The 15,261-nt window shown below is 45.2% G+C and overlaps 2 protein-coding genes across 2 annotated transcripts in view; both read left to right on the plus strand.

Moving 5' to 3' along the window:
- LOC108892718 (latent-transforming growth factor beta-binding protein 4) overlaps nt 1-5,479 on the plus strand; it is a 41,873-nt gene extending 36,394 nt beyond the window's left edge. Inside the window, 7 exon segments of the mRNA XM_018690421.2 lie at nt 18-158; nt 563-715; nt 795-911; nt 1,049-1,232; nt 1,310-1,596; nt 1,689-1,841; nt 1,969-5,479. Of these exon segments, the coding sequence (XP_018545937.2) occupies nt 18-158; nt 563-715; nt 795-911; nt 1,049-1,232; nt 1,310-1,596; nt 1,689-1,841; nt 1,969-2,111 (1,178 nt within the window). The 3' untranslated portion in view covers nt 2,112-5,479.
- Nucleotides 5,480-5,593: 114 nt separating this feature from the next.
- On the plus strand, nt 5,594-14,806 carry esrrd (estrogen-related receptor delta). Its single transcript, XM_018690422.2, has 9 exons — nt 5,594-8,295; nt 9,892-10,335; nt 10,535-10,853; nt 10,921-11,074; nt 11,643-11,759; nt 11,832-11,915; nt 11,999-12,160; nt 12,236-12,514; nt 13,712-14,806. The coding sequence occupies exons 2-9, from the start codon at nt 10,295-10,297 to the stop codon at nt 13,948-13,950; spliced, it is 1,395 nt and encodes a 464-aa protein (XP_018545938.1). The 5' UTR covers nt 5,594-8,295; nt 9,892-10,294; the 3' UTR covers nt 13,951-14,806.
- Nucleotides 14,807-15,261: the final 455 nt, after the last annotated feature.

Raw genomic sequence — 15,261 nt, forward strand, 5'->3', positions numbered from 1 at the left:
GTGTGTGTGTGTCTCAGATCATGACGAGTGTGAGGAGGAGAGCTGTGTAGGAGGAGTGTGTGTGAACACGGTGGGTTCATATTACTGCAGCTGTCCTCATCCTCTGGTCCTCGACGACACACAACGCAACTGTGTCAACTCCTCACACCTCACTGTGGGTAAGACTCCTCCTCCATTGACACCTGTCACCATGGTAACAAGGATCGTGACATCTCTATATATCACTACCAGACTCCATTGACAAAAACAGGGATTTAACCAGGAGCTGCTGGAATACCACTGCCTCCATCTGTTAGTGTGACTGTGTTACTGTGTGGTACTTTTACTGCAGTAAAGTATCTGATTACTTCTTCCACCACTGAAAGTCACACAGTAACACAGACACACTAACAGATGGAGGCAGTGGTATTCCAGCAGCTCCTGGTTAAATCCCTGTTTTTCTCTATGGAGTCTGGTAGTGATATATAGAGATGTTTGCGGTTAAACTAAAAGGATCTGACTCTTTAATAAAAATAATGTTATCAGACCATCAGCCTTCCTCCTCCTCCTCCTCCTCCTGCAGATGAGAACCTGTCTGTTTGCTGGCAGCATCTCTCAGCAGACCTGATGTGTCAGAGTCCTCTGCTCGGGGCTCAGGTCACCTTCACTGACTGCTGCTGTCTGTATGGGGAGGGCTGGGGGATGGAGTGCGCCCTCTGTCCCGCCACCGACTCCGGTAACAAACAAAAACATCTTCAGATAAAAACGTACAACTGTGACCGTTTTAACTGAATGAGCTCTCTGTGTCTCTGCAGACGACTACGCCTTCCTCTGCAGCTCCTTCCCTCCTCTGTTTCCCAGTTTTCCAGATTCAGGCGGATCAGAAACAGGAGTGAGACCAGGAGCAGGACGAGGAGGAGCAGGAGCAGGAGGTGCAGAGAGCACAGTTTATTTAACTTTTACTGCAGTTTTATTTGTTACTTTAATTTCCAATGTTTTTTCCTCCAGTTTGTTTTTAACTGTTTCTCCTTGTCTCCTCTCTTTTTCTGTTTCTCCTCCCTCTCTGCAGCTCCTCCTCAGTTTCCTCCCTACGGTCCAGACTCCTTCCCTCCTCCTGTGCTCCCCAGCAGAGACTTCAGTCGTCCTGACTATGACGATTACTCCCCAGCAGGAGGCGGCAGGTCGAGCTTCAGAGGGAGGACTCCTGCCTCCTTCAGTCCGCCTGACGGAGGTTATCGCAGGCCTGAGTACAGGTGAGGAGGAGGAGGGAGGAGGAGGAGGGAGGAGACAGTGGATCAGTAATAAATAAAACTGTGTGTTTGTGTCTCAGCACTGGTTACTACTCTGAAGGAGACTACACCTCCCCTGACACCTCCCCACCCAGACCTCCCTCCTTCCGCCTCCCTCCGGACCCCCGGGCAGAGACGGCGTTCGGGGCCCGGCCTCCTCCTCCATCCCGGCCCGACGGTCCTCCCCTCAGCCTGGCCCCGCTGCCCGGAGCTCCCTACGAGGAGCCGGAGGAGGAGGAGGAGGAGACGTGGAGGCCGGGCCCGCCCTTCCCTCCCTTCACAGAGAGGAGCAGAGGAGGAGGAGCACCACCGAGGAGGGTGTATGAGAGTGAGTCCAGCTGACAGTTTCCTCTCCTTCCTTCCTCCTCGTTTTTCCTCCTCCTCCTCTTCTTAACAGTCTCCTCTCGCTCCTTCCTTCAGGACGTTACGAGTCGTACGCCGGCCTGAGCGCAGCAGAGGATTGTGGGATACTTCACGGCTGTGAGAACGGCAGGTGTATCCGTGTCGCCGAGGGTTACACCTGTGACTGTTACCAAGGATACGAGCTGGACATGACCTCCATGACCTGTATAGGTAGACGGCTGGCTCACAGGCTTTAGTGAATTAAAGCCATGTTGTTTTCTGTGTCTTCTCTCACGATGAGTTAGAGGTTATGAACCTGGTGTTTTTACTTGAATTAAGAGTGAACGTGTGTTTTCAGATATAAACGAGTGTGAGGACGGCGTCAGCGTGGAGTACCCCTGTGTGAACGCTCGCTGCGTGAACACCGAAGGCTCGTTCCGCTGCGTCTGCAGGAGAGGATACATCATGTCCCGCAGACCGAACCACTGTGTGGCCGCGTAGACCACATCAGACCAGACTGGACTCGGATCAGACCAGTACGGACTGGTCTAGACGATCTAAAGACTTGGACTACACGATGGCAGCCTGGGCTTAGGCTTTACTATTGGACCAGATTTGACAGACTAGACTCGACCAGGATCAGATGTACCGGACTGAAATCCTCTTGCACTAAACTGGGCAGGGCTGGACTGGACTGGGCCGTGGTCCAGGAAATAGAATGACTGGATTTTCTCTTATGGATCACTTCAGACTGGGACCAGGATCAGTTCACGGTGTAATAAATATAAAATATAATTCACTGTTGAACTGGAATTTGAATTTTCCAGATTTAAAATGATGACCAGACTCCATTCACAAAAACAGGAATTTAACTGAGCAGAACACAGGAGCTGCTGGAATCCCACTGCCTCCATCTGTTAGTGTGTCTGTGTTACTGTGGGACTTTCAGTGGTGGAAGAAGTAATCAGATACTTTACTGAAGTAAAAGTACCACACAGTAACACAGACATAGTAAGAGAACAGTATCCTAGCAGCTTCTGTTCTGCTCAGTAAAATTCCTGATTTTCTCAATGGAGTCTGGTATTAATATATAGTGATGTTTCTGGTGTCCATACTCCAAAGGTTAAACCAGAAACATCACTAAATATCACTACCAGACTCCATTGACAAAAACAGGAATTTTCCAGAGCAGAACACAGGAGCTCCAGTCATTTCATTATAGTTTCATATTCTGCTCTGGTCTGTAGTTTTCAGTGTAACAGCAGATTCGTCATGCTCGGTCTAAACCAGTCTAGCCCTGTTTAGTTAGCCCAGTGATCAGAACCAGGCTAACTCAGCTGTAGACTCCAGGCTCGTTCTAATTAGCCCTGTAGTACAAACCAGGCCAGCCCTGTTTGGCCCTGTTTGGTACCAGGAACCAAGCTGTGCCCAAAGTTCACGTGTATGTTTTTGACTTCCTGAAGACTCTCGACATTATCTGGATGTTTATTGTGATGAAAGGTCTGGTAGGTTATTTTCAGAGAGAGAGGAAGGTGTGAGGTTGTTTAGTAGAAATAGTTTTGTGTGTTTGTTTGTTTTTAGGAAACTAACCAGGCTTCAACAACACTGATCAGTTCATAAACAACATCTTATATTTTAACTCGACAGAAAACCAAAGTTCAGACGTTAACGTCACTTTGAAGGCTGAAGCTAACCACTGTTTTCATTATTGTTTTATCGACTCATTGATTCAGTATTTGGTTTATTAAATGCCTAAAAAATACCTGTTACTTCTTCCAGAAGCCAAAGTTAATGTCTGTAAAATCTCTTTTTCAAGATACTTACCTGTGATCCAGCTCCACAGGTATCAGACGTCTATAAATTGCAAGTTTTGACAATTTAATTTCTTAAATTGTCTCATTTAAATAGATTTTCAGGTATTTCATAGACAAACATCAGTGTAGGAGAACATAGTGTTGTTTGGCTCTGTGAGTAAACTTGTGACCCATGTAACGGGTCTCAACCCACATGTTGGGAAACACGGAGACAAGAGAAGCAGCAAATCTTCACGAGGCTGAAACTTTATCGAAAATTTACTTAAATGATGAACCAATCATCAAAGTGATTTTCAGTTATTTTTCTGTCAGTCGACTGATTGATCGACTAATCGTTGGAAGTTCTGATCACTTTATAGATCACTGAGGGAGCTCAGGTGTGTAAACTCTACTTTTATATTTTTTTGAAGTGATTATGATCATAATATTTACAGCATGAAAAATATAAAACACCACAACACCAGTCTGTTCAGTGAAACAAACATTTGTCACCTACAGACAAAAGAAGAAAATAGCCTGACGTTATTAATGAATGATTTACAGTTTATTACATTTTTTTTAAATGAAGTAATGTAGCTTTAATTCCAAACCTACAACATACAGCTACAATATCTGACAGTTTGTTAGCATGTTAGCACATTAGCATGTTAGCGGTCCCATTGTGAACAACAGAGAGCGTTTGCTAACGTGAAGATTTTAACAGTATTTGAGAAAATACTGGGTGATATTATTAATGAGTGAGTCACAATATATTAAGGTTTTTAAAAATGGAGTAGCTTTAATTCCAACCCTACAGTACAGCTACAACATCTGACAGTTTGTTAGCATGTTAGCATGTTAGCAGTCCCATTGTGAACAACAGAGAGGTTCTACTAGCATAAAGATTTTATCAGTACTTCAGAAAATACTTGTCTGATATTATTAATGAGTGATTTACAGTATGTAAAGTTTTTAAAAATGGATTAATGTAACTTTAATTCCAAACCTAGCCTAAATACAGCTACCATAACTGAGCACGTTAGCGGTCCTATTGTAAACAACAGAAAGGTTCTGCTAACGTAACGATTTTAACAACAGAAAAAAATGTCTGACATTGAATAACAATTTAAAGTATATTACGTTTGTTTAAAAATGGAGTATTGTAGGTTTAATTCCAAACCTCGCCCAAATGCAGCTACAGTATCTGACGGTGTTAGCACGTTAGCATGTTAGCAGTCCCATTGTAAACAACAGAAAACTTCTAAGGAAGTTTTTTTGACACGTAGAAATTGTCATGTTGAAAGTAATTCCTACTACTGTACATTATTAATGAGACAACATTTAGCTTGAAACGAACATCTAAAGTTAGAAAATTAGTTCAATAGCTAACGAAAGTGTTTGGAAAATGAAAAATTGAAACACTGAGGCCATGAGCCCAAATGACCCCAGTTTGATTGATTTAATTTTATCTCGTGACATGACGGTGGATTAAAAGCTGTTTCAAAGCAGCATTTAAGCAGCTAATTTACTTAATTTACTGTCAAATTTAAAGATATTTTGGCAGCAAAATGTCAGACATCCATCATGTAATGGAGTCATTTGGTATATTTTTCCATTTTAATGATTTCCTTAATGAAACTCAGGACTCTCCTGGACAGTGTAACCATCATTTAGGTTTATACTATACCCACGTGTCCGCTCCTGGAAGCTGCATTCAGTCACATTGTGTATATAGTAAATTCACATTTTTCCACAATAATCCTTATTGTTACCAAATGAATGAAGCTGTTAAGCCTGTAAGAGAGTGTGTTTATTGTGTTTTTATTAACTTCCTGTTAGTTAACTTGCTGAACCCGACGTGATGAACTTTCCTCAGCACCTAATGTTTGATGTATAACATGCACTGTATCTGCCAGAGACCAGCCTTATGTGTTCACACAGGAGATTCTGTAAATTGTTTAAATTGTCTCTGGTGTTTTTTAAACTGTTCATTTTTACATTTTATGATTCACTTTTTTATCTTTGTTGTTTGTAAGACAAGAAATGAAAATATATTTGCACACACCTTTAGTGAAACCTGTGTGTGTTGCCTCTTTGTGTTGTGTTGTTGTCTGGTGTGTAGGACAGAGAGGATGAGAGGCAGCGAGTGAAGGTTGCTGGTTCAAATCCTGACTACAGCTGCTAAAAGAAGTGAGGAGCCACTGTGAGTTACTGACGCTCTGCACAGAGGACATGTACACAACTACTGCAGGAAGTAGGACTCAAAGACACACAAAACAACCTCTAAGATTCAAACAACCACAAACACTGAGAACTGCAAAGAAACACAGCCACAGACCTGCGAAGCAAAGACACACAAAACCACCACAGAGCGACACACGAGGACCACAGAGAGACTCAAACACCACAGACAGTCAGTTGTTTTTAATCCTCATGTCTGTTCACATTAACACATTCTTCTAGCAGCCTGTCAGTCGTCTGTAAATCACTTTGTGTTGCACCGTTCCCTCAGGTTTACACTGGTGTGTTAGCATGTTGCTAACGTTAGCCGTGTGTACTGAGCGTGTGTTGTTGCCGAGTCACCTCAGGTGATGCTCGCGTGCTGACCACCTCTAATCCTCCACCTGGATCCATAACCTTAATGCCTGCACTGTTTATGTGGATCCAGGTCTGTAAGCCACTTTATCTTATAGGCCAATCTGTCCACACACACACACACACTCTCATAACACACACTCAGCCCCGGGCAGCGTTAATGGGATTAACGAAGTTCACCCAGTACTGAGGCTGAAAGTGTGAGCCAGCGGAATATCAGCTTTCACTTTCACAGAACGGCCAGCGCCATTTAAAGACACACACACACACACACACAGCATTAAACTGTTCATCCTGAAGACAGTGAAACACAAACACACAGTTAAATCCAAACACACTGCACTGGTTTCACCTGTACCAGTACAGACACACTGATCACTTTATTAGGAACACCTGTCTGCTCATACAGTTTTCCAATCACACTGTTTCCTTCGTTTATCTGACACTTGTCTTTTTGGGGATCATCCTCTCAGGTGTGGACGTTATTCCAGAGACTTGACATCTCGTTAGCGAAGCTGTCTGTAATAATTCATGTTGATGAATAATGTTGGATCAGTATTTATTAGGAGTTTTGTGCTCATACACATGTAACAGTAATTTAGTTCTGATGAAGGCAGGTTTGTTGAGTTTAACTGAAGAAGTGAAGGGTGTCGACATCTCTGATCCTCTGTCCGTCCTCACCACAGTAAGAGCTGAATCTCTGAATGCAACAATAACATATTTACACTGAAGATTTTACACAGACATACAAAACCAGAAAACTGATCCAAGAATAAAAAGAAACCAAGACAATATGAAGAAAAAATAAATGAACAGCAGGTAAATGAGGTAATACTGTGAGTGAAGGCTGAAGATTAATTTATTAAACTGAAGAAGCAGGAACAAAAGAAAACAACACGTCCGGCCATCGTCCTCCTAGAAAGATGTTTTTGACTTTGTATCATGTCTGTTTGCAGCATGTTGTGTGTATTGTTTGTCCTTGTCAGCCACCGTAGGAACATGTTGTGTTTGAGTGCATCATCTTTACTTTCAGGTTCTATAAAGACGTTAGTGTTCTGACTTTGTAAATGCTGCTGTAGCTGTGTTGCAGGTGTGTGGAGCCGTTTGTGTTGCAGCAGCTCAGGTGTCCTCAGGTGAAGGCAGCGTTGACTCAGAGCAGCACTGACCCAGATCTGATGGAGGTGAGTGGGTCAGCGGTGTGAGCGCCGTCAGCCTCACCCAGGGAATCCAGACTTACTCCCTTTATCTCAGGATATTTTTACTCAGATTATCTCACTGCACTCGAGGATCATTTCACAGCTTCACTGTTGAACTGACTTTAAACAGACAGACGTGGTGGAGGCTGTAAAGAGTGAAACTGTTCTTTAGTCCAGATCAGAGACTGACTGTGGGAACAGACAAGGTCACACCGTCATCATCTCTTGTCCAATAAATAACTGCCCTAAAATAACTGTACTCTGCTGCTGATGTCGCACAACAACAAGATGGCGGACTTCCTCATCTGATCAGCAGCGTCGTTACTCGTCTGTTGGTGGAAGTGAACTTTCTTGTCATTACTACAAAATCTTTACTCTTTGATTCTGTCAACAAACCGGACCGGAAGTTGAATCCGCTGTGTAGATCCAGGTAAATACAGGTAACTAGAGTAGTTTACTGACGGACTGTTTGTCCAGTGTCTGTCATCCTCAGACATCATCTGACCAACAGCTGCTGTCGTTAAACTGCTGCTCCGCCATGATGGCGGTTATCTGAGCGAATTAGCTAGCTAGCTAACGTTCGCTAGGTAGCTAGCCAGCTAACATTAATCCCATTTATTCAGTGTCAGTCTGACAAACTTTAAAGTAACTTTAGTTTCCATCAGATGTTACGGTGATGTGTTCCTTTATATTTTTATTTCCACGGTCAGATTATCGCTAACGGGCCGCTGTTGCGTCGACATCTGTTTCCCGGGGTTACGGTTACCCGCCTCGTTTCCACAACCGGAAGTTCGTTCATTTCTATGGGAACCTCAGTGATCTCCGACATGTTTGTTGAACTCCGTCAGTTTCTTCTGTTCAGAATTGGCCTGTAGTTGGTTGAAAAATATTTTTTTGTGTCGGAGTTCGATCAGACTGTATACGGCGCGGGAAGTTAGCACACAAACGAATTAGCTAACTTAGCTAACGGCGTATGTTGCTAACTCCTCACGGTCCATAAGAAACAGACAAACGTAGCATTTAAAGTGGTGTTTCTGTTCACCTGTAAACACACGTCTTTCCTAGTGTTGAACACCTGTACATGGTCCGGTACAGGTTAAGGTAAGAGACGGACTTTGATATAACACCTGCGGCATTTAGATGTAATCTGATATTACTGCGTCCTCCAGGTCTGAGATCAGTTCTTTACTATGAGGAAATAATACAAAACAACAGCTCAACATCTGCTAGATGAAGTCGACACACTGTATTAAAGAGTCAGATCCTTTTAGTTTAACCAGAAACATCTCTATATCTCTCTACCAGACTCCATAGAGAAAAACAGGGATTTAACCAGGAGCTGCAGGAATACCACTGCCTCCATCTGTTAGTGTGTCTGTGTTACTGTGAGATTTTCAGTGGTGGAAGAAGTAATCAGATACTTTACTGCAGTAAAAGTACCACACAGTAACACAGACACACTAACAGATGGAGCAGTGGTATTCCTGCAGCTCCTGGTTAAATCCTGTTTTTCTCTATGGAGTCTGGTCTGCTAAAAATCAATGAAACAGAAAGAGCTGAGATCAACGATAAAAAGAAATGTGACTAAATAGTTGCAGAAGCAGCAGCTGCTAAACCACAGTGACAGACAGACAGACAGACAGACAGACAGACAGGTAGGCCTAGTTATGCAGCTCTTATGAAACAGCAGATGTAGGTGAGACTGATCTGAGCTCCCTGTTCGTCTGAGGGTGAGATTAGGACACTGTGTGTGTGTGTGTGTGTGTGTGTGTGTGTGTGTTTGGTTCTCACACCTTGTTGTGTCAGAAAGTGCTGCTTCAGCATCCTACACACACACACACACACTCAGAGACAGTGTGTGTGTGTGTCAGCATCCTGAACACAAACCTCAGATGTTTCTCACGTTGAACTTGTTTTAAAATAAGAACCATGTCTGAAACAAACTGAAGACTGAGGTTAGATTTGTTCCTTACTGAATGATGAGCAGTACCTGCTGATGGAGGAGGAGTTTACTGAACAGTTTGTGTTCAGTTTCCTGTTTACTCTGTTTGCTGTAAACAAACACTGAAACCTCCTCAGTCTGGACCAGAGCTGATCGATCAGTTGATCAACAGATCATTTATATGACTGCAGTGAAAACAAACTAGTTCCTGATTAAAAACGATGGTGACACAGAGAAAACAAGGAACAACGACGGCTGTTACCATGGTAACAGTACATCCTAAAGATGGCGGCTGCAGCTGCAAAGTTAAAACAACCAAAGATGTAAAATGACACTGTGGCTACCAGAGACAGATAACAAGTGCCTCTGATGGGTTCAGATTTGATTTCAGTGGTGATTTTTTTATAGAACAGAACAGAGTCTGAACTGTTTCTGCATGAAAACAACAAAAGACTATTTTTGGCTCTGGAATTAACAGCACAAGATAAAAAGGTCAACAATGATCAAACTGAACATGTAAAGTTCACAGGAGTAATAATGTTCCTGTGCTGCCTTCATGTGCTTCATCACGTCTTTAAGATTCTTCTCTGCACAGACAGGATGTAACATTAAGAATCTCTTTATTATAATTCAATTCAAAACGTTTCCTACAAACACCTGGACTGGACCGGGACGTCCTCCGAGTCCGAGGACTCGAGAGATTTCATTCAGAGTAGAACCTAACTTGAGTTTTTCTCTGAACAAACTGACTCCAGATCTGCAGGTCGTCCTCAGCTGAGCGTGGCCTACATCTGTCACTGTCCACATCAATAGAGATGATGGAAGAAGAAGAAGTCAATCCTCTGTACAGACCGCTGATGCTGCGTGCTGATTGGCTGAGCCCGCAGCTCCCGGCCCCTCCCTCCTCTGTGATGGCAGGAGATAAATATCACCACGGAAACCTCAGAGCCTCAGATCATCTGCACCACTCATCCCTCCATCCCTCTCTCCTCCACACGGAAGCTTCTCTTCTCTTTGAGGAAGTTTTTCACACTTTTCACTGGACCCTGAAGTACTCTCAGAGAAGGCTGTTTCCCCACTGAGAGCTGAGTCTTTAAACGCAGCGCTGAGGACTGTGAAGTTTGTTCCTGTTGAAGCTGATCTGGGATCAGGTTCAGGATGGACTTCTGTCTGACTGACTGTCAGCTCCTGAGCCCACAGTGAGTAAACAGCCCCACCCTCTGTTTGTTTGTGTTTATTTACAAGGACCTGCAGGTTTTCACTCGTCTTGAAAAACTTTATTTCATTTATTCACATCAGTCACAGGTTATAACTCCTCCTCCCCCTCTCCTACTCCTCCTCCTCCTCCTCCTCCTCCTCCTCCTCCTCCTCCCCTCCCCCTCCCCCTCTCCTCCTCAGCCTCCTGGACTCCCCCTCCTCCTCCTCCTCCTCCTCCCACGCTGATGAAGCTCAGTCCCCGGCCTCCTTCCTCCACTCCTCCCCCCTCAGTCCCTCCTTCCCTCTGGACCCCACGCTGGCTCTCAGCCCCTCACACCCGGCCTTCCTCCTCCCCAGCCCGGCCTCCTCCTCCTCCTCCTCCTCCTACAGCCTCCTCTGTGGAGCTCCGGAGCCGGACTCTCCGACAGGATCTAGCTCCAGCGGTGGAAGTGGCGGAGGCGGTGCCGCGGCCTCGGAGGCGTCGGTGCGGTTTTCAGTGTCGGACTCGTTTTCGGCTCAGGTGAGGACCTGTTTGTTTTCGTGTTGTTGAAGCAGCAGCAGAGACTCAACGCGTCTCGTCTCCGCAGGTCGACTCCATCCTGAGGGGCGAGTACCTGACGCCGATCGGCGCCGCCGGCCCGAAGAGGCTCTGCCTCGTCTGCGGAGACTTTGCGTCCGGGTATCACTACGGCGTGGCGTCCTGCGAGGCCTGCAAGGCGTTCTTCAAGAGAACCATACAGGGTGAGAACGAGCGTCTGTGAGTTAATTAATGAGCAAATTAACAGGCAGAGTTAATCAATACCTGCATTGATTAGTGTGTGAAATCATCAGCTCACAGCAGCAACTGATTGATTGGCTGCAGCTGATCAGTCACTGCACATCCTGATGATGTTACAGAGCTACGGAGGCAAAGAGAGGACAAAAACATTTATTTATATTTTTAACTTTAAATTCTGCTACAACTTCTTTTTATGGGTTTTTACAGTTTAAAATCATCACCATGTGTGATGCTGGTTTTAAAGTGACACGTTAACTGTGGATCAGTTTGTGTGTCTGCTGATCAATATCCTGTTACAGGACGCTGCAGTTTAAGCCCCAATAAACACTTGTAGTGGCTGAGGGGGGGGAGGGGGGGGGGGCGTCTAGACCTATAGATTTCTGTGAGAACAGACAGGAGGACGAACTGAGACGACACATTTATTTCATCACTGACAAAATACTCCACATTAAAAGCTTTTATCTGTTACACTGACACTGTTTGTTGCCTCTGTTGTTGTTGTTGTTTTGATTTATTTTTCTGGTTACCTAGGCAACATCGAGTACAGCTGCCCGGTGATGAACGAGTGTGAGATCACGAAGCGGAGGAGGAAAGCCTGCCAGGCCTGTCGCTTCCAGAAATGTCTGCAGGCCGGGATGATGAGGGAGGGTACGTCTGCACACACACACACACACACACACAGGTGTAAGGTGGAGACAGTGAAGTGAGGCTGTGTTTCAGGTGTTCGTATGGACCGGGTCAGAGGAGGACGACAGAAGTATAAGAGGCGGGTGGAGGCGGGTTTGTTCAGAGCTCCTGTCAGCAGTGAGTTCACGTCTTCATTCAAATCCAACTTTATTTCTCCTCTGGGTTCTGGACGCTGTTTTTCATTATCGTCTGTGCTTCAGGAAACAAGGTGATTTCACACCTGCTGCTGACTGAGCCCGCCCCTCTGGCCGCCAGTCAGGACGAGTCGACCAATGACAGCAGCCTGCGGACCCTGCTGACCCTGTGTGACCTCCTGAACCGGGAGCTGCTGGTTCTGATTGGCTGGGCCAAACAGATCCCAGGTACACGCCGACCACCAGACACACACACAAAACCACAAAACGACCACAGGACATCTAACCCCGCCCCCTCCACAGGCTTCTCCGGGCTCTCATTGGTCGATCAGATGTCGCTGCTGCAGAGCGGCTGGATGGAGGCGCTGCTGGTCGGCGTGGCGTGGCGTTCACAGGGCGCGGCGGCGGGGAAGGAGGAGCTGGTGTTCGCCGGGAACCTGCGTCTGGACGAGGCTCAGTGTGAAGCCGCGGGATTGGCCGACCTGTACGAGGCGCTGCGTCACCTGACGGCCAAATACCAGGCCATGAACCTGAGCCCCGAGGAGGTGGTGACGCTGAAGGCCATGGCGCTCGCCAACTCCGGTAAATACCCCCCCGATCTGCCCCCCCCGATCTGCCCCCCCGATCTGCCCCGACACAGACATGGTGTAAAAACAGGAACAGAATGAACCTGATATTGATTCACAATTATACGAAGAAGAAGGGGGGGGGGGTCTGAACTCATTGATCCCAGAGGAGTGGTTATTGATATTGATCAGTGGCTGGAGGCTGAAGCATCACAGTATTGATTAGCTCCACAAATGTTCTGTTTTGTTTTGGAGAGCAGACGGTCGCCTTAGCGGGGAATGATGCTAACAGTGCTAACAGTGCTAACAGTGCTAACAGTAGATGGTGTGTTAGAAGCTGATCAGTAACATCTCTCTGTGTCAGAGCCTCCCTGTGGAAGCAGTGCATGATGGGACAGTGGTTGGTCCTCCCAGCTGAAGTCTGCTCACTCTCCCACTGTCTGAGCCTCAGATCAATAAACTGTGTTGATAGACTCAGTCCTGGATCTATAAAGAGTTAACTGTCAGCTGGAGGACACACACTGTGTGTGTGTGTGTGTGTGTGTGTTTTTCAGCCTGATGTGTGTCTTAGTTTCTCGGCCCATTAACGGTCTGAACATCAATATTTAACACAATGGAAGATGATGCTCGTGTGTGTGTGTGTGTGTGTGTGTGTGTGACCTTGACCTTCTCCTGACCTCTGTGGAGCCAGTTTCCTGCCACAACATTTCTCTGATTCACCAACAAACTCAGTGTATTTCACTGATACAAAACTCCATTAACAAACTGACATGTTTTATTTTGTAAATATCAAATGATTTAAAGCAGTAAAACAAAAAGGTTTGAAACAACTCGCACCTTTTTATTAGAGTCAGATCCTTTAACCAGAAACATCTCTATATATCTCTACCAGACTCCATTGACAAAAACAGGGATTTAACCAGGAGCTGCTGGAATACCACTGCCTCCATCTGTTAGTGTGTCTGTGTTACTGTGTGGTACTTTTACTGCAGTAAAGTATCTGATTACTTCTTCCACCACTGAGAGTCACACAGTAACACAGACACACTAACAGATGGAGGCAGTGGTATTCCAGCAGCTCCTGGTTAAATCCCTGTTTTTCTCTATGGAGTCTGGTGCTGATAAACAGTGACGTTAAAACTGTACTGAAGTACTCCGTGTGTGAGTAAAAGTACTTTCTGATGTCCTGTGTCCCGTCCTCTCGGTCTGTCAGACGCTGACCCGGTGGACTGTCCGGACTCGGTGCAGCGGTTCCAGGACGGGCTCCACGAGGCTCTGCAGGAGTACGAGTCGTCCCGCAGAGAGCAGCACCGGGCGGGCCGGCTGCTGATGACCCTCCCCCTGCTGCGACAGACCGCCGACCGAGCCGTGCAGGCCTTCCTGCGCCTGCACCGCCACCGCCGCGTCCCCCTCCACAAACTGCTGCTGGAGATGCTCGACGCCAAGGCCTGAGGGGGGGTTTCCTGTCCATCTGTCTGTCTGTCGTCGTCCTGGGACCAGATCCAGCTCCACCGAGGTTCATCAACACAGGAGTTAATCATCACACTCAATGTTTATGTCCTGTAAACAACTACGGGGACGCACTGAACCAAAGTCAACTACACACAAAAACACTCACAGAACTCACCCTGTTCACTTCTGACCCCTCAGACCACGACCTCTTCCCTGAGATGAAGAAAGAGCTCAGTGGCGGCCATTTTGTCTGTGACAACAACATCAGCACTGATTCAGCTGAAGCTGTGAAACAAAGTCTTTCCTCTTCAGGGAGACATTAAACCTTCCTGTTTATTAAAGGTTGATGTTTATAAACGATCAGTAGAAGACAAGAAAGACACAAGTGTTAGTTTCTATTAATAAAATACAAAAAACTACAAACTCTCAGGTTTTACATTTAAATGTTTCTGAGTTTGTTTCATTTGACTAGAAGAAAAAGGATTTGAACTCTGCAGCAGTTAGACAGCTGGACTTCCTGAAGAGCTGGAATCAGACTTCCAGCTACCCTCCATCATCATCATCCTCAAAACATTTTGTCACGTCATAAAATTGACGTGATTTATTTTTGTAAAAAAAGATACTTTTGTGTGAACTTTTTTTCCAGAGTGTTTGAGTGTGTGTTGGTTTACCTGAAAGGTAAGCTGGTCACCGTAGCAACAACCAGGAAGGAGGAGGAGGAACAGTGGAGCCGACTGTCATGGACTTTTATTTTGTCGGGCTTGGCTGTTCAGATACGTTTCCTGTATTGATTATTTATTGCCTCTGCTGTTGAATAGTTTGTATGTGGGGTTAAATAAAAGCTTTCGGAATAAAGACCCAACTGTGTTCTATTTTGAATTATTTATTTTTTACACAGACTCATGTTAAATAATATCCACTAATTTGACCAATCACATGCAGAGCTGGGCGGGACAGTCACGCTGCCTGGCTTGTGCTGTCACTGGCTGTGATGTGTACAGACGTTCTGTGAGTCGCAGAGAGCAGAGCACAGCGGCGTAGTATACTAACCCGTCAAAAAATAGTAAAAAATGTTATCGTGTAGTAAGGCGTCAAAAATGTGAAAAAAATGTCATTTTATAGTAACGTGTCAAAAATGTGAAAAAAAAGTCATTTTATAGTAACATGTCAAAAATTTGAAAAAAATGTCATTTTATAGTAACATGTCAAAAATGTGAAAAAAAAGTCATTTTATAGTAACGTGTCAAAAATGTGAAAAAAAAGTCATTTTATAGTAACGTCAAAAATGTGAAAAAAATCATTTTATAGTAA

The sequence above is a fragment of the Lates calcarifer genome, linkage group LG21 (genome assembly GCF_001640805.2).
Source record: "Lates calcarifer isolate ASB-BC8 linkage group LG21, TLL_Latcal_v3, whole genome shotgun sequence".
Lineage (NCBI taxonomy): Eukaryota > Metazoa > Chordata > Actinopteri > Centropomidae > Lates > Lates calcarifer.

Excerpts from the sequence above, each read along its gene's own strand:
- esrrd (XM_018690422.2), top strand. The coding sequence starts at position 10,295 with ATGGACTTCTGTCTGACTGACTGTCAGCTCCTGAGCCCACA. Across the intron at positions 10,854-10,920 it reads CGGACTCGTTTTCGGCTCAG|GTCGACTCCATCCTGAGGGG; the intron begins GTGAGGACCTGT and ends TCGTCTCCGCAG. Across the intron at positions 12,161-12,235 it reads CTGGGCCAAACAGATCCCAG|GCTTCTCCGGGCTCTCATTG; the intron begins GTACACGCCGAC and ends CCCCCTCCACAG.